Source organism: Apis laboriosa, unplaced genomic scaffold, assembly GCF_014066325.1.
Source record: "Apis laboriosa isolate Shangri-la unplaced genomic scaffold, ASM1406632v1 scaffold21_cov150, whole genome shotgun sequence".
Taxonomy (NCBI): domain Eukaryota; kingdom Metazoa; phylum Arthropoda; class Insecta; order Hymenoptera; family Apidae; genus Apis; species Apis laboriosa.
In genome coordinates, this window is record NW_025222365.1 from 2,521,725 (window position 1) to 2,540,121 (window position 18,397).

General features: G+C 24.5%; 7 protein-coding genes across 11 annotated transcripts; 4 read left to right on the forward strand and 3 right to left on the reverse strand.

Moving 5' to 3' along the window:
• Positions 1 to 178: 178 nt before the first annotated feature.
• On the reverse strand, positions 179 to 1,895 carry LOC122713005 (SRR1-like protein). Of its 2 annotated transcripts, XM_043933120.1 has the most exons (4): positions 1,568 to 1,895; positions 1,330 to 1,489; positions 564 to 1,259; positions 179 to 339 (listed from the first exon to the last, which is right to left on the reverse strand). In XM_043933120.1, exons 2-4 carry the CDS (start codon positions 1,473 to 1,475, stop codon positions 324 to 326), a joined length of 858 nt encoding a protein of 285 aa, XP_043789055.1. In that variant the 5' UTR covers positions 1,476 to 1,489; positions 1,568 to 1,895; the 3' UTR covers positions 179 to 323. The 2 variants fall into 2 exon arrangements, with proteins under 2 accessions (XP_043789055.1, XP_043789054.1); XM_043933119.1 differs by lacking the exon at positions 1,568 to 1,895 and having other exon boundaries at positions 1,330 to 1,561.
• A 318-nt stretch (positions 1,896 to 2,213) lies between these two features.
• On the forward strand, positions 2,214 to 4,857 carry LOC122713003. 4 transcript variants are annotated; one of them, XM_043933116.1, is made up of 4 exons: positions 2,214 to 2,683; positions 3,099 to 3,185; positions 3,292 to 3,493; positions 3,886 to 4,857. In XM_043933116.1, the coding sequence occupies exons 2-4, from the start codon at positions 3,178 to 3,180 to the stop codon at positions 4,648 to 4,650; spliced, it is 975 nt and encodes a 324-aa protein (XP_043789051.1). In that variant the 5' UTR covers positions 2,214 to 2,683; positions 3,099 to 3,177; the 3' UTR covers positions 4,651 to 4,857. The 4 variants fall into 4 exon arrangements, with proteins under 4 accessions (XP_043789051.1, XP_043789050.1, XP_043789052.1 ...); XM_043933115.1 differs by having other exon boundaries at positions 3,107 to 3,185; XM_043933117.1 differs by having other exon boundaries at positions 3,107 to 3,185; positions 3,292 to 3,481.
• A 58-nt stretch (positions 4,858 to 4,915) lies between these two features.
• LOC122713007 (26S proteasome non-ATPase regulatory subunit 4) lies at positions 4,916 to 7,127 on the forward strand. The gene is made up of 6 exons (XM_043933122.1): positions 4,916 to 5,137; positions 5,548 to 5,688; positions 5,769 to 5,880; positions 5,962 to 6,336; positions 6,430 to 6,715; positions 6,793 to 7,127. Exons 1-6 carry the CDS (start codon positions 5,112 to 5,114, stop codon positions 7,038 to 7,040), a joined length of 1,188 nt encoding a protein of 395 aa, XP_043789057.1. The 5' UTR covers positions 4,916 to 5,111; the 3' UTR covers positions 7,041 to 7,127.
• Positions 7,128 to 7,138: 11 nt separating this feature from the next.
• Positions 7,139 to 9,493, forward strand: LOC122713006 (rhotekin-2-like). The gene is made up of 4 exons (XM_043933121.1): positions 7,139 to 7,449; positions 7,993 to 8,183; positions 8,323 to 9,016; positions 9,107 to 9,493. The coding sequence occupies exons 1-4, from the start codon at positions 7,303 to 7,305 to the stop codon at positions 9,437 to 9,439; spliced, it is 1,365 nt and encodes a 454-aa protein (XP_043789056.1). The 5' UTR covers positions 7,139 to 7,302; the 3' UTR covers positions 9,440 to 9,493.
• A 304-nt stretch (positions 9,494 to 9,797) lies between these two features.
• On the reverse strand, positions 9,798 to 10,531 carry LOC122712832 (HIG1 domain family member 2A, mitochondrial). Its single transcript, XM_043932766.1, has 2 exons — positions 10,243 to 10,531; positions 9,798 to 10,142 (listed from the first exon to the last, which is right to left on the reverse strand). The coding sequence occupies exons 1-2, from the start codon at positions 10,385 to 10,387 to the stop codon at positions 9,979 to 9,981; spliced, it is 309 nt and encodes a 102-aa protein (XP_043788701.1). The 5' UTR covers positions 10,388 to 10,531; the 3' UTR covers positions 9,798 to 9,978.
• A 133-nt stretch (positions 10,532 to 10,664) lies between these two features.
• LOC122712831 (NHL repeat-containing protein 2) lies at positions 10,665 to 14,593 on the forward strand. Its single transcript, XM_043932765.1, has 9 exons — positions 10,665 to 10,968; positions 11,911 to 12,077; positions 12,199 to 12,358; positions 12,502 to 12,920; positions 12,999 to 13,228; positions 13,300 to 13,525; positions 13,687 to 13,884; positions 13,973 to 14,086; positions 14,168 to 14,593. Exons 1-9 carry the CDS (start codon positions 10,809 to 10,811, stop codon positions 14,573 to 14,575), a joined length of 2,082 nt encoding a protein of 693 aa, XP_043788700.1. The 5' UTR covers positions 10,665 to 10,808; the 3' UTR covers positions 14,576 to 14,593.
• Positions 14,594 to 14,724: 131 nt separating this feature from the next.
• Positions 14,725 to 16,460, reverse strand: LOC122712935 (MORN repeat-containing protein 5-like). Its single transcript, XM_043932968.1, has 5 exons — positions 16,346 to 16,460; positions 15,524 to 15,710; positions 15,188 to 15,347; positions 14,952 to 15,121; positions 14,725 to 14,875 (listed from the first exon to the last, which is right to left on the reverse strand). Exons 1-5 carry the CDS (start codon positions 16,458 to 16,460, stop codon positions 14,725 to 14,727), a joined length of 783 nt encoding a protein of 260 aa, XP_043788903.1.
• Positions 16,461 to 18,397: the final 1,937 nt, after the last annotated feature.

Genomic DNA, 18,397 nt, shown 5'->3' on the forward strand with positions numbered 1-18,397 from the left:
TATTGTTTAAATCCGAATTTATTTTGGATCATGAGGTAATTTAAATCCAACGAGATCTGCAGTTTCTTTAATACTTCGTTCACCTTTACCAGCATATCGGATTTTAATTTCTTTGCACATACGCTGAGAATTTAGGTAACAGAGATATGTTTCTGCTAAATTTTTTAATTCTTCTCGTGCTTTGCACAAGACTTCAGAAGTTTCTTGATGAGATTTTGCTTGTTCCAAAATATACTGTATCATAATATTATTTTTTGCTTTTTGTTCAGATGACGTTCGTCGAATTTCTTGTATGAGCGAACGAAGCAATTTTGCGTTTGGTTTCATCTTTCTTCTAATCTATAACAGATAAAATGTTATTTATCGATTGATACTCAATACTTTCTATCCTAAATTTGCATAAAACATTATTATCTTATTCAATTCTTTAAAAATTTGATATTTGATAATTTGATTATTTTTATTATAATATACAATTCAATAACTTATAAGAATAATATATTAGTATACAACTTAATGATTTATAAACATTTATTTAATAGTACATAAAGAAATATAATTACAAATTCTTAGTATCTATTTCTTCAGTTTGTTTAGCAGTTAAATAATCAATTTCAATATCTTGATAGCAAGGTTTTTCTTGTTTGTTCCAAAAACTTTGAGGAATTTTACTAATATTCTGTTCAAGAAATATATGAATATTTAAATCATTAAATACTTCTTCATATATAAAATTATTTTGTAAAACAATTTCTGTTACATATGGTTGTATACGCAAGATATAATCAATAGAACTAGATTTATTTGTTTTTCTAAAATTATCTGCCACAATTGAAAAGCTATTTGTTAAAAGAATGCATTTATTTAACTTTTTACACCAATTAGCATAAAGAAAATTATTAATTAAATGTATTGAACAATGTGGCATATACACTAAAGTAATATTATCACATATAATGCGTTTGCCTTCTTCATTAATTTTTATAACATTGAAATCAAGTTTTTTTAGAAACTCAATTTCTTTGGAAGAAAAAATCGGATCATATACATAAACTTGAGGATTAAAATGTTTTTTCAAAAACAAAAGTAGTGCTAATTGATATTTAGAAGATCTGCGACTAAAAAAATGACCCAAACCATAGCACACTATATCAGAAATATCACTGCCATCTAAAGCGTTTAATGAATCTTTCAAATAATGAAAAACATTATCAGCAAATGATGAATTTTTCAGCTCAATTTCGGCCTTTAGCAATTTTCTGAAATTATGAAATTGTTATAAAAATTTTATAAATATCTAAAAAAAACATGTATATAAAAAATCCTTACCCAAAAACTGTTTCGTAATTAATGTTGTGATCGCCATCATTGTCATTGTTAGTAGATAAAAATGTACTTGAATGACATATAGTTCGAATTTTAGGTGTACGTTTCTTTCGATTAGTTACGAGTTTAAATTCTTCACTGTCTCGCATTTTATATATGTATTCTTATATATATACGTGTGTATTCATAGTTAAAAAGTATAAAATAATTCAGTTTTGTATGCAATCATTTTATTACTTACCTATTTAACTAAAAGATTCATATACCCTTCATTATAATTCATATAGCCTATGGTTCAATCACGCTTTTGTAATTATATAAAAGAATTATTATAAAAAATATTTCAAAATATAACAAAGATTAGTAATATAAGGTAAGTAAGAATAAATTTAGAATGAAATGTTATACTAGAATAATTAAAAATAATAAATTGGAAAAAAATTAAGTTTCAAGATTTTCTCTAATAGATGGCCCTATATTTTACTTGTCTTCTATAGATGGCGTTACTATATCGTTAAACTAAAAAAAATAGCAAATTTTATTAATTTTTAATAACTAATACATTGCAATATTTAAGATATATATATAATAGTGTTACATATATATTTTGTTAAATTTTGCTAAAATGTTATATTGCTATTGTTCGTTTTATTTTGTTTTTTTATAGTTTATTATTTATTTTTTATCAAGATTATTCAATCTTTTTTCTTATTCAATATATATGCATATATGATATGACTATAAATATTTAAGTCCTTCAAAAAATAAAAATACTTACTTATATATAATAAAAATATCTTGTTATATTTAATAATGTATAATTATGAAAATGTTGAACAAGAATATAAACAAATATTATATTTTTTATAATCAGCATTTTTAAATATTTTGATGATTAAAATAAAAAATTATATTTATATAATTTCATATAATTATATGACAGATATTTTATATATTTTGAATAAAAAAGAATACAGAAATAAAAATAAAAAAAGTTAATGAAAGCTAAATGCTTTGTGCAACAGAGTTCGAATGTGAATATGAATGATACAATCCATAAGATGTGATTACCACAAACAAAATATAGGATAGAGACCTATTACCACATCCTATACTTCGTTTCTGGTAGAACGTATGACGTATGCTTTATTCGTTGACAACAAATTAACTGAACGATGAGCCGATCTAAGAACGGTCGAGCAAGCGACTAACAAGTGTGAAGTAACAGTTATGATCGATCGATATAAATCGACACGCATATGTAAGGAATCCATCGTAATGTATTCGTGCCGATCGATTTTTATCAACAGCGTTTTTAATATACTACGTTACAGAAGAAGAAACGTGACACGTAAAGGTAAAAGAAAAATTATCGCATTGATTATGTCAAATTGAATGCGCGTTTCTTGCGATAAATATAATATATATATGACTATATATATAAATATTGAAAAATAGTGACTTACTATCTTTTTCTAATAATTAAAAAACATGAAAATATTAAACATTAACATCAACAGTATTTTTCTTTTTCTTTAAATATTTATTAATATATAAATAATATTTATAAATATTATAATTTTAATAATTATAATATATATAATTTGAATTTTTTTATTTATTTACAATATTAATGATATTTTTTTTTATTTAAGAATTGATTATATTGATTTCTTTAGATTTTCATCATTCTAAACTTTGACAACATTATAATTACAAATATATTAAAAATTTTATTTTATTTTTAAAATTAAATATTAAAGTCATCTTAGTCTTTCAGAATCCATATATTAAACTTATGAAACAACAAATATAAATTGTCTTCATCTCAAAGGTGAAGAAGTGAAATTTATGTTGAAGTAAGTTAACAATTGTGAAATAATTTTATTCTTATTTTTTTACGACGATACATTTCGAACTATATATATATTTGGCCTCATTGATTTTTTATTCAATGTGATTCAGGCACAAGCGAGTAATACGATATCTACGAGAGACATTTTTTTTAAAGATGTCTTTAAATATAAGAATGAATAAATGGGCTCCAAAATTGACAATCATCTTTCAGCTGACTATTTGGAGTATCATTGGAATTATACTTCTACAAAAAGGTGTAATCTCCTTATGTGAAAAGACAAAAGTACGAAATGACACAGTTAGTAAACAGGTTCGACATTCTAATCGATTCTGAATATACGATACTATATAATATTTATATATATATATTAAATAATAATGTATATAATATATATATATATATATATATATATTAAATATATATAATTAAATTATTGACAAATAATTGAATTATTAATACAAAGTTTTGGCAATATTTTTATAAATAAGTAATTTTTTTAATGAAGTAAATATTTAATAATTTAAATTTTAATAATAATAGTGAATTGTAATTAATTCATTATATATAAACAACGTATGTATTTGAATATTTAATTTAATATTTTTGATTTATGTTTTTTAAAAATTTATACTTTTAAAAAATATATACTTTTAAAAAAAAATATCAAATTAAGAAAATATTCGAGAATACTATTTTCACAGGAAAAGTTAACAAGATGGAATGAAGGTGAATTATTTAAAGAATTAAATATTACAAAAAATCGTTTTAAAATAGTAAAATTTCAAATAGACACTCAACGAGAAAACATCACTATTGATAAGCCTAAGAATATTACATCGAATAAACAGTGGCATATCAGCAATGGAATATTTAAAACGATTTCAACGATCAAAAAACGAACAACAATTCGACATGAACACGATACTAGAAATCTACATTCAATTCAATCTTCAACAATTTATTCAAGTAACAAAAATGAAGTAGAGAAAATAAAGCACAAAGCGAATATTATTATTCCACTTACTTCTAATGAAAATCCTTATGAGACAGAAAACAGTAAAATGAATGATAGTATGTCAAGTGTTTCATTTGAATTCAAAGACTTTGGTACTACTAATTTAATCAGGTTGAATGAAAAAAATTTTTTTGAACACGAAAACAATGAAATGTCTGATAAAAATATAGGAAACAATAAAAGTGAAGTCAAATCGCGACGATCACACGTAAATCGAGTCGGAACGGCTATTGCTATACTCATGCTTGCAATCGGTATTATCATGTTACTTTTAGGACCACTCATAGTTATCATACGTACTTTTAATCATAGAAGACGGACCAGAGAAATGTTAAAATCAAAATGTTATAACGATCAGCCACCAACTTACGAAGAAGCAACATTAATGGATCAAGCACCAAGATATTCGACGCTCCAATTGGATACAATACTTGATTCTTCTTCTTTTTAATCACTTTGATCTAGTTTTTCTTTCTTTTTTTAATACTCTTGATATTTTTATTACATTTTCTGTCAAATTCTTTTTATATATTTCTGTTACTATTTTTAAAATTTTTTTATTATTTTACTTTTTTTTGTTGTTTCATAATGATAAAAATTTCTAATTTAAGCAAATAACATTTTATCTTGTAATTGTACGTACTTAAATTAAAGACTATATATATATATATATATTACGATATAATTCTCAACAAGGCGTACATGCAATATCATTTTTTCCTTTTTTCCAATATCATTAGTTATTTTTATTTTTAAAAGTATTAATATTTCAAATTTTAAACTTACAAACAAATAAATAAAGAACAAAATATGATGAAGTGGAACAAAATAAAATGGAATGAAGCGAAATCACGACAGAATATAACAGAACGGAACGAAACGGAATGAAACAATTTAGTAATTCGAACCAAGATGGTACTGGAAAGTACGATGATATGGTAAGCTCTAGATATTTATTTATTATAAATCTATAAAATTCATCATATTTTTCATTTTATAAATTTATGTTTTCTAAATATTCATTAAATCACATAATGAAATTTCATTTTTTCTGATGATACGAATATTTTGTTAACATAAATGTTATCTCTCTGAGTGACAGTGCAAAGTTGAAATATTCATGATTAACATTTTTTTGTAAATAAAATTTGATGATTATAATTTGATTTAGTATAAAATTATGTATAAGATATTTAATAAATGATAAGTGTTAACTGAATTACAATTTAAATATTTTTGTTTTTATAAACTAATCAAATAAAGGTTATGTGAATTAAAATAAGTTTCTTACAAATTTATTCATGACAAACATTTATTATTTTCTTTATATATTTTTGAATATTTACAGTGTTGACAACAGCGATTATATGAGAAATGGAGATTTTTTACCAACACGACTGCAAGCACAACAAGATGCTGTTAATTTAGTTTGTCATTCAAAAACACGATCGAATCCCGAAAATAATGTTGGTTTGATAACACTAGCTAAGTAAGTCAATTCATATATTCCGTGCCAGAAATAAAAAGTATTTGTTATTTTTTTCATTTAATCGTTATTATTTTAAATAGTGTTGAAGTATTAGCTACACTTACTAGTGACGTAGGCAGAATTTTATCAAAACTTCATCAAGTCCAACCAAATGGTAACCTAAGTTTAATTACAGGAATACGCATTGCACATGTAAATATATTGATTAATTGTAATTTATGTATATAATTTTTATAAATTATAAAAAATTATAATTATAATGTTTATTAACAGTTAGCATTGAAACATCGTCAAGGTAAAAATCATAAAATGCGTATTGTGGCTTTTATTGGTAGTCCTATAGAAATTGATGAGAAAGAACTTGTAAAATTAGCAAAAAGATTAAAAAAAGAGAAAGTTAATGTAGATGTGATTAGTTTTGGTGAAGAAAGCATTAACAATGAAGTGTTAACAGCTTTTATCAATGCTCTTAATGGAAAAGATGGAACAGGCAGTCATTTAGTCACAGTTCCACCTGGGCCACATTTATCTGATGCATTGATTTCTTCTCCTATTATTCAAGGAGAAGATGGAATGGGTGGTACAGGTATGGGAGGGTCTGCTTATGAATTTGGTGTTGATCCAAATGAAGACCCAGAATTGGCATTGGTTTGTATTTTATATTTATTTTTTTAATAAAATTTCAACTTTTTTAATTTATTTATATGGACACATTTTACAATTTTTACTTTATTTATGTAGGCATTACGTGTTTCTATGGAAGAGCAACGTCAGCGTCAAGAAGATGAAGCACGTCGTGCACAAGCTAATGAAGCAGCTACAAATAAACCACCAGAAACGATTAAAGAAGTGCATAATGAAGAAGCAATGTTAAAGCGTGCTCTTGCTATGTCACTTGAGGGTGCAGAAACATCATCATCAACAGCTGATAATACTGTTCCTGCTAACATAAATGCACCTGATTTTGCACGCATGACCGAGGAAGAACAAATTGCTTTTGCTATGCAGATGTCTATGCAAGATCAACGTAAGATTCAGATATATATATATATATGTAAGTTTACATGTATGTATGTATACTATTGTTATTTTTTTATTTTATAGAAGAACTTGAATCTCTAAAAGAAGAAGCAATGGAAGTTGAAGAAGATTATGCTGCTGTAATGTCTGATCCAGCATTCTTACAATCTGTTTTGGAAAATTTACCAGGTGTTGATCCTCATTCAGAAGCTGTTCGTCAAGCCGTTGGATCTCTTCAACAAAACAAGGATAAGGACAAAGAAAAAGAGAAAGAAAAGGACAAAGATAAGGACAAAGATAAGGACAAAGATAAAGACAAGGAAAAAAAATAAATTTGTGCTCATTAAATATTCTTTATATTAATCAATGTTCTTTGAATATCTTATACCAAATATAAGTTCGAATTTTTCAGAACTTTATTTAACATTTTTTTTTTATGCTTTTATGTTATATGTGCTTGTAAGTTTTTGAAATCATTCTTCCATATGATTATTATATGATTTCTCTTCAATTCTCCTGTCTGCATTTTTTTTTTAATTTTTATATAATGATCGAAAAACCGTTACCGTTCAAAAACATCAATGAAACTTCAAAATGGCGCCACGTAGAAAAAGTATTGGATCGTTACGCGGTTCTTTAAATGATAGTTTAGATAAAGAAAATAATTATTTGCGTTCATTAAGTGATTATCAAGCACGAGTTCGAAGGCGAGAAAGTATTCGAAATTATAAAAATGTAGCGGTAAGTAAATTTTTTGATTGATAAATTAATTAATAAAATTTAATCAGTATATATTTTTTTTAAAAATTTATATAATTTATTTTTTTTTTTTAAATAGAAATTATATTCTTATTTTAATATTTAAAAAATCTATTATTTAAATTTTTAGATATCATTTAAAAATATTTAATTATGATTAATAAAACAAAATTAGGTTATGTTTTTCATTCGAAAAAGATTATTAAATTATCAATATATATATATAAGTTAAAATTTACAAATTAAATTATTTTAAATACTTTTGTATCAAAATACTTTTGTATTAAAATCTTTTGTATAACTAATTTTATCATTAATTTTGTGTAAATTGCCTAGTTTCTCGCAATCAATTAAAATCGTATCAAACAATTATATTTATCGGAAATCTAACTGAAAATATTCTTCATTTGATTCATATCTTTTTTATATGAAATAATAATTTTAACAATAGAAATTATTTTTATAAATGAAAAATTTATTTTATAAAAAAAAAGCATTTTTTTGGAAAAATATGATTTATTGTAGGAATATGACTTAGAACAAAAAATTGAACTAGAAACTAAAATCAAAGAAGGATCCTCTAGATTATTAGCTGCTGCGCGGCATCCTGCACAAAGTTTAGAAGCAGCACGTGCTTTGTTAACTTCAAGCAAAAGAATGTCTGCTTATATGGTTGAATTAGAACATCAGAAAAAAGATGTATCATTGAAAACAAGGTATATTATTAATCTGTTATATTAATCAAATTATATTAATTTTATATATATATATATATATTAAATATATTTACAACAATACATTTAATGCAAATAAAAATATCCTTTATCATTGTTATATGATTGTTATATGTTTCAGCACTTTTAATAGTAAGGGGAAACTGTCAATTTCAGATCTTAGATTTCCTTTAATGTGGAGAGATACTGATCATTTTAAAAATCGAGGAGATTATCGAAGATTTGCAATTTTTTGTATAGTCCGAGTTGGTGCAGAAGTTCATGATACAAATTTACTTTTTCCCATTGATAGGAAACAAACTGATATTAGTTTTCCTGATATTTTATTGTTCAATAATGTACCACCTGAATTTGAATTATCTTTAGAAGTTTATAGTCATATCTTGCAAGAAGATCTTAGTATTGCTAGTACTCCAAGAAAAATCAGAAAAACAATTCATTCTTCAATTTCAAAAACTGTAGGTAGAAAGTTCGCGGCAGTTTTACGAGATGAATATGAGTTTAACAAAGTACCACAATTTGAATTGATGGCTTATGCAAAAATGACTCTTGATGATAGCAATAAAAATATACGTTCACATGATCTAACATTAAATAATTTTGGGAATAAAATTCAAATATTGCCGCTTTTTGGACATTTTTGTTGTCGCTTAGCTATTCAACCATATTATATGAATAAAGAAATTTGCGCTGGATTTGCAATTGTAAATAATCAACGATGTTGGATACGATTACAAAATTTTCAAATTGATAGTTGGAAATCAAAGAAATGTATAGAAAAATTAGAACCTATATATACGATTTGTATGACCAAGGTAAAATAATATATATATTAAAATTTATTTATTCAATTTTTCGATACTATCGAATATGATCGATACTATATTATAATATTTATATTTCAGGAAACTATTATCCGCCGACCAAAATCAATAAAAAATCAATTACGAATAATTAATTATATAACTGATAATGAAAAGCGCGATGTTATAGAATTATATTCAAGTGAAGATGCTCAAAAATGGTTTGAACAATTAACAATATGTATTCAAGAACATGCTAGATGGAAACATGCAGTGATAACACCTCAACAAGTTCCAAATTTTGAATATCTAAATGAAAATACAAATATAAAAAATTTTTTCAATAATATAAACAAACGACAAAAATCTCTTTATGACGAAACTTCATTACTAGATAATATTTGTAAAGAAGTAAACATATTTCAATCTAAATAAAAAAAATAAATAATATTTTGTTTTAATTTTAAATATATTTATATTTATTAGATGTTAAAAATTATAATTAATAAAAGCTGTGATTAAGATAATTAAAAAATAAAAAAGTATCAAAATAGTTACAATTATTAGAAATTATACTTTTTCATAAAATCATTTCTTTCAATCATTTCTATTTTTTAAATTATTTAAATTTATTATCAAATATTATAATGCATTATTAATGATACATTTTTGCATTTTAAAATTTATTCAATTCTTATTCAATTCATTAAAATCTTATGAACATTTTTTTAATGAAATTCATCATAGATATTTATATAATATGAAATGTTAATATTCAAATAGTTTTAATGTTAATTTATAAAACATATTTATTATAAGTTTTTCTATTAAATTAGATTATAAGTAAAAATTAAAATAAAATCTACAGTTGAATATACAATTATATATATAACGATATTTATCATTCAATAGGATTTAATTGGACTAATTAATACTTGACTATTTAATTAAATAAATAAATAAATGACAAGATATTAATTATTTTTTCTTGTTATAATAATCCAACCACCAATGATAGCTATAAGAGTGAAACTTTGTGCTCCAACTCGAGCACGCATCATTAATTGAGACATTTTAGTATTTCCCATATAAAAAGAGTATAAACCATAAGAGAGAGCACTTGTAGTTGCCAAAATACCTAAAATAATTTTATTAAAAAATTATTTATTAAAAAAATAGAATTTAAAATGTTTTATTTATATATAAAATAGTATATCATAAATAGAGGTTATATTTACCAAGAGGTATTATCGGATTTTCTCTTACTTTACGTATCATTTTTTCTTTAAGTGATTCAATTTTATAATTATCATTCAATTTAGTACGTACACTAATCCAATCTAATTCTTTTAACTTTTCTGGATCTTCTGTATGTGGCGACATTATTTATTATTATAATAGTATAGAATATAAAAAAATGTGTGAATTTGATAGAATAATAAAATTTAAATTAAATTACTCCTTAAAATTATTTTTGAAAAAAGATCAATTGTGACAATATTTTGGACAATTGACAAATTTTAATTAAACATGCCTATTCAAATAAAATATATATGATATAAGTATTTCATAACATATATAGTACATATAATAGTATATATAATATAACATGAGTTCATAAAATATACGTTTAAGCAAAGTACTTATTTATATGTGTGTCAATTTGGAATTTCTTTCACCAATATAATATTCATATTTTTATAACGTTTTAATTCATTTTTTTGTTTGTTTTATTTTGTTTGTTTAGCTATTTTGGATTATTAAATTTGTTTAAATAATAAATAATCAATATTCGAAACAGAATATGAATGTGCGTGATACTGTGGAAGAATTAACGCAAATAGGCATAGAAATACGTGGAAGTTTGGAATTATTGCTTGACAAAAAAGAACAAAAGGAATTAGTATTACGGCATATTAAACTATTTTCAAATAAAAATACGCAGATCGCTGATTTTCAAACAGGTTAATAATTTTATATTTGTTTTATTATTATAATAATAAAATAATAAAAATTTAGTATATATTTAATTATATATATAGAAAAATTATTATAATTAATAAATATAGATTGTATTAGAGTTGCACAAGTTAGTGTTTCAATTTACATGAAACTGATTATGATATTGATTATTTATGATCTATAGTTTCTAAATTTTGAAGATAATTCTGTATTTTGTATATTTGTATAAAGTTTTATATTATTATATTATTATATAGATGAATATATAGATTTTATTTAAATTCATATTAACTTTCGATATTTTTCTTTTCGAACGTTTAAGAATTTTAATGACTGCTTTTCGTTAGGCAAAAGATATTGTATGTAACGATTCATGTTACACAACGAAATGTTTAAAAAATCCAAGGAACAAAATATGAAGAATATTAGGAGGCTAACTACAGCAAGTTCAAATCAACCATTGTGTTCGAATGATAAAGAAAATATTTTACTTACAGAAGAAGAAATACGCGAATATTTCAAATTAATAGAACACGAAAAAATTCTCGATCAAGAATTGACCAATTTAAAAATTGAAGAAACAGAATTTCGTTCAATTCAAGAAACTATGGATTTATTACACAAATACAATGAAATTAAAGATGTAACTCAAATGATTTTAGGAGCAATAGCTGTATTAAATAAAACTACCATCAAGAATTTGTATGATCAATATGATTTATCATTGGAAGATGATTAAATTTAATTTATTCTTTTCATATATATTTTATATGTATTATTTTCATTTTTCCATTCTTTATATAATTTATTTTTACTCTATCCTAAAATTTAATAGTCATACGTCATTTAATTATATAATATAAATATCATAAAAATCATAAAAGTTGCAATTTTTGTGAATTTGATAATCAATCTTCAAAGAAATTTGTTTATAAATATGATAGGTTTGGAATGGTTCAATGTCACAGAGGAATTATCTTTATATCGACATCTCAATGGGAAGATTATTATTTTGGATTTCTTTACATATTGTTGCATCAATTGTATGCACATTTTACCAGATTTAGATGATCTTGAAAAAAGATTTCCAATTACTGATGGCCTTGTTATTGTTAGTATATACAAAATATATAATTCGTATTATATAATATTATATAATATATATTGTATTATATAATATTAATCAATTAAAATTAATAATTACATATCATAATATTATTACTTTTTTCTAGATTGGAGTACACAGTGCAAAATTTTCAAATGAACGAGATTCAAAGAGACTTTTGTCAGCAATTCAGAGATACAATATAAAACATCCAGTTGTAAATGACAAAACATTATCAGCATGGCATAATTTAGGAATCTCATGTTGGCCAACATTAATAATGATAGGTAAGTGTTGTATATTTATTATTATGATGTATATTTATCTGACTTATATAATAATTATATCATTATACTTATATAGTAATTGTATATATATAAGTATATTATTATCTTCAAAAACCTCCATGTAAAAAATTTATATATTATAGGTCCTATTGGAGAATTATTGGCTGTTTTTGTAGGAGAAGGACACAGAAATGAATTGATTCTATTTGTAGAAGTAGCATTAACTTATTTTAAATCATTAAATAAAATATCTAAAAATGATCTTCCTTTGCAATTGGAATGTCATTTATTGGCTACTGTGGATAATAAAAATCTTTTATTCCCTAGTAAGTTGGAGATTTTTCAGAATGAGCAAGGAGAAAATTTGATCATAGCTGATACTGGCAACAATAGAATCTTAATAATGGACACTAAAGGAAATATACAATACATTATTGGTGGTTCTAATCCTGGTTTCAAAGATGGTAATTTTGAAAATGCAAGATTTAATGCACCTCAGGGAGTGTGTATATTAGATAGTTTTATTTACGTTGCCGATAATGAGAATCACGCAATTAGAAAAGTAATATTTTATCATTAAATTCTACACATATCTATATACCTTTTAAAATAATATAGATAAAATTAAAATATTTTTTAGATAGATTTGATAAAAAAAATAGTAACTACTGTTGTTGGTACGGGTATTCAAGGTCATGATTATATTGGAGGTAAAATCGGTAAAGATCAAATTTTATCTTCACCGTGGGACTTAGCTATTTATAATTATGAATGTAATAAAAATACTATACCCATATTATTGATCGCAATGGCTGGTACTCATCAGATTTGGGCGCTTTTTTTAGAAGATACTATTTGGTGGAAAAAAAGGTACATAAAATTTATTCTAACATTTATAAAAGATCTATAGAATAATATTTCATTTTAAATTTTTTCAATAGAGAATACAAAGCGGGTACTTGTATTGCTATAGTAGGAAGTGGCAGAGAAGAAAATCGTAATAATTTGTATCCTCATGCAGCTGGTTTAGCACAACCGTCTGGTTTAACTGTAATCAAAGAACGAAAAATTGCATTTTTTGCTGATAGTGAAAGTAGTGCTATCAGAAGCATAGATTTAGAAAGTGGACAAGTTTCGGTCGTTTGTGGTGCAAACAGAAATCCCGTAGTATGTTTTAATATATATAAATAAATTTAAATAAATAATAAAAAACTTCAAAAAATTAAGAAATATAGATTTTAAAAATTTTATTGTAATTAATCGATAAATAATTAGTAGTATATATTCAATGTATGTTTTATTTAACATGGAATATTGTGATATCGCAGGATTTACACGATTATGGAGACTTTGATGGTATAAAATATGCAGCTAAGCTTCAACATCCTTTAGGTATAGCTTGGCACTCAAAAGAAAATGCTGTTTATATAACTGATACATATAATCACAAAATTAAGAAAATTGATGTAACCACTCAGTATTGTAAAACTATATATGGTGATGGAAAACCAAATGAGAAATTTTCAGTATGTTATATTTAGAAAATATTTATATTTATTAATTTAATCAATATGTGATTATAAATTTCTTATATAACTCTTTTATAATTTATAGTTCGATGAACCTAGCGGTATTGCTATCAATTCTGAAAAAGATCTCTTATATGTGGCTGATACTAATAATCATGTAGTAAAGGTTATCGACATGAAAAAGGAAAATATTATTACGGTAAATTATTATGCTTTTATTCTATAGATATTGAAAAACATATAGATATTTATAGGTATAATATTCATTGTTATATTACAGTTACCGATAAACATTTCGACGATTGAAATAAACAACAGTTCTAAAAATATTTATTTTTTCGATACCACAGTTAACGAGAAAGGTGCCGAATTAAACATTTCATTTAACATAATATTTTTTGAACGTGATTTAAAATTAAATTTAGATGCACCACAAAGATGGACTTTGAATTTGCCTATAAATAATTCTGGATGGATAGCTAGAGCAAGAAATGGAGAACTTTCAAATCCTATATCAATAAAGATTCCCGAAGGAAAAGAAACACAAGAGATGTGCGTGATTTTGGATATTATTGCTTGCAAAACAACCGAGTGCGTATCAAAAAAATTGTTAGTAACATATCGTATACATCAAGAAGCACATGCTTGTAATATTGTAACCGAACAAAAACAACTTATTGTTAAATAATAAACATTCTTATTTTCATTTCTTTATCTTTCTTATATATTAAATAGATAGAGAATTAAATTTAATTATAATTAAATATATTAATTTGTTGCAGAAACGGAAAAGTATTAAATATTTATTTACAACAAGAATAAAATATCATTAAATTTTTAAATTGTATTGTATTTTTTTTCTATATCCGTTTCAATTAAATGGATTTCAATGGGATTTTTATCTTCTTTAACGCTTGATGTTTTATCTTTGCATGAACAATAGGATTTTTTTCGTTCGTAGGTAGAATCTTGACTAAAAGTAGTTAATCTTAAAAAAAATAAGAATAGAAATAATTAAAATGAATATTTTCAATTATTTAATAATTGAATATCCTTATTTGTACCTCTTCCACCAGGATTCAAAAGAATTATTTGAAAATGGTAATAATGTAGAAGGAACCTTCTTGTAATATTTATAGAAAGCTTTTATATTTTTTCCAGTTGGTTCAGACCATGCCTTTTGACAATTCTTTTTTATCCACTTAGTGAATTTGATATTTGGTATCTCAATTATCTTCGAATATTTTCAGAATTATTATATATTATATTATGACAGATATTTTTATTTGAATGTATATACCTTTTTCAAGTCTGAATAGCAAATAATAGTATGCTGAGATGGGTTAAAAATTCCGATGCCTGCATCGTAACACTTAGGAGGAATAATAAATTCGTCTTGACTATTCGTGCGTAAAGTTGATCCAGCAGGTTTCAATCCATATTTATGACACAGTTGGTATCTAATGGACTTGAATTTAATGAAAGTAAAATTCTATCTCTAATTTTTTTTAATGATATAACTTTTTTTTAATGATATAATTTTTTAGTGATATAAACTTTATAGGATAAAATGATGATTTAACTTTCAGTATTTCAATTTTAAAATTATTTTTAAAAGTACAATGTGTTTACTAACCGTCTATCAGGAAATTTGCAATACTTCCAATCAGTTTCAAGAAAATTTAATCCATCGTTAAAAACGTATTGCTTGTCTCTACATTCACCTTGTATCCAAATTCCATCCATTCTTTGCCCACAAGGCCAATATAGACTACCATAGCCATGAAACGTATTATCGCGAAATTCTCCTTCAAAGATAGCATCTATTACAGTAATAATTTCATTATTATTATTACAATAAATAGATTCGGGTCATTTAACGAAACGAAGAAGATCAGAAGAAAGAGATCAAAAGATTTAGCGATAGAAAAAAATAAATGGAAGAAAAAAAGTGCGTGCGTGCGTATGCATATTTATAAAATTTATAATGTAGTGAATGCATATATTTTAAGACTAAGATACTTGAGTTATAGGTAAATGAAAAACATATACGAACTCTAGAACATGAAGCGACGAAAATGGTCGCATAACGGTACGCGTCGACTTACGCGCGAGAAATGCTCAATGTTGTACTCAAAAACCAGTATATATGCTATACATATGTACATATCTTAGACACAATTATTGGCGTTAACTTGTACATTTTACAAAATGTAATTCCAAGTTTTAAAAGATTTAACGTTCATTGTATTTCAATTATGAATATTTTTCTATCATATTTTTTTTATTTACAATTTACTTATTTCTTGTTTCTTATTATAATTATTTTGTACTTTTGTACTGCTTTTTTCTCCTCCTTCTTTTTTCAAACAATTCAAGCAAGGTGTAAAGAAATACGCATTCGAGATTATTCTGTAACATTTCTGTAACATCTTGATAAAGAGTAATATATACTAACTGTGCGGCATGATGAATTTACCGACTCCTTCCATGCCAAATGTGGTCCAAGTACCCTTATATTCGCTTCCATCGATAAAACGCGATTCTTCTAAGTTCTTGAATCTTGCGTACATGTTGTATCTTTAAATTTAACATTTTTATTGATCATATGATCATTCCAAATTATTCATATATCAAATAATATAATATTAATATAAATAGAAATACTAAAAAAAAAAAAAACACCAGAATAATATAATGTGTTTAATTATATCCAGATAACATTGAATCTTACGTAAAGTATTACATTTATTTATAAATTAATTAAAACATATTTATTTTTTATTAAAATTTAATAATTAAAAAAAATATGGAATTGCATCAATTATATATATTTTTACAAAAAATTGAATTCAAAAAAGATGTTAATATAATAAGCAAGGGTATTGTTAAAATTGCGAAATTATTTATTTTTAATATAAATACTTTAATAATTATTATTATTCATAAATGTTAATAAATAATAACAGGTTAATATCAATTTTTATTTCTTAATTAAAATAATTTTTAAACATTATTACCGTTATTATCAGTTATTGTCGATAGATCGATTAAATATGTTGTAATATTAATTGATAATAAACAGCCAAGAGATGATATGATTTAAAATTTAAAAAAATTTCATATAAACGATTTATTATTGTTTAAATTTTTGTTTGAAATTAATGCGTGTCATTTTTTTCTCACGATACTTGTTGCGATTTTTGGACGGAGGTCAAGTTGGCCGAATATTTCTTAAAACAGTTGAAGAACAGTGTGGAAAGAAAAGTAGAATAAACGAATACCGTTAAGCGTCCGTCAGTGTTCCTCATCGTAGATAGAAATGAGATATATATATATATAAGTATACATATTTATAAAAACAAATTAGTTTAAATCTTTGATCGTACTTATAAATGCATAAAAATATTGCGAATAAAAAAAGAGAAAGAGAAAAGAAAAAAAGTTACGTTTATGCACAATTCAAATAATTTTTACAAAATTTTTTACGTTATAAATTACCATCGCGAAGACAATTTATTCAATCGATATACCGTTATCAATTATTCTTAATTTCTTAGACAAAATATACTAATATATCATACTATTTGATTTCACTATTAATTTTTTATTTATCATCAAATTTTATATTTGTCGATATTAATAAATACTTTGTAATCGTAATGTAATAAAATATCATAAGAAAAATTGAAAAAAATGTTAAAAAATAATTTTACGCCAACAATACGCCAAAAACAATTATTTTTACTCGTCTCATAGTTTCCTATCGTTAAAAAAATGCATAGTCCACAGATTCGAAGTACTATTTCGATCTTTTATTCGATTTATATTTTCTATTATCCGTGTAACTCAACTCTTGGTCCTTCGACCTCATACTATCCCTTCTTCTTTTCTCTCCCTTCCTTTTTCTTTCGATATACATATATTCCCGTGTAGTATCCCGACATTCGTCTGTCCCCCCGCGTAAACCGTTCCGAGCAACATCTCGACTCTCCAAGTTCACCCTTTCTCCATCTTTTCGTTCGAAGACTATGTTCCCCCTCTTCGATGACTTTTCTTTCTCAGTCCGATGCACTCGTCTTAACCAAGGATTCAAGCACGTAGTACGCGCTTGTCCAAGGTAGAAGACACAGTAGACACGACAGGTGATACGGGAAGAAATACAGATCGGCGCGCGCTGTCAGAAGATACGTAAAAAAAACGAGAGAAGCGTAGAGAGCGAGAAAAGGAAGGAGGAAAAGTCGAACGCTCTCATGGTGTTTATCTTCGGGAAAAGTATTAATTTGATCACTTTTTAATCGAGGTAGTTAACTATTGTCTCGACATTTGACCGGCTTCGCTATTTTTTGCTGAAAATGTTGTTCCCTGTTCTTTAAACATTGCATACACACAGTATCATCATAGTACACGAAAAAAATTAATAAATGTAATGGATGTTGTTAATTAAGGAAGAAAAATAGTAGATTAAAAGGATTAAAAGAATAAAAAAAAAAAAAAAAAATAAAAGAAT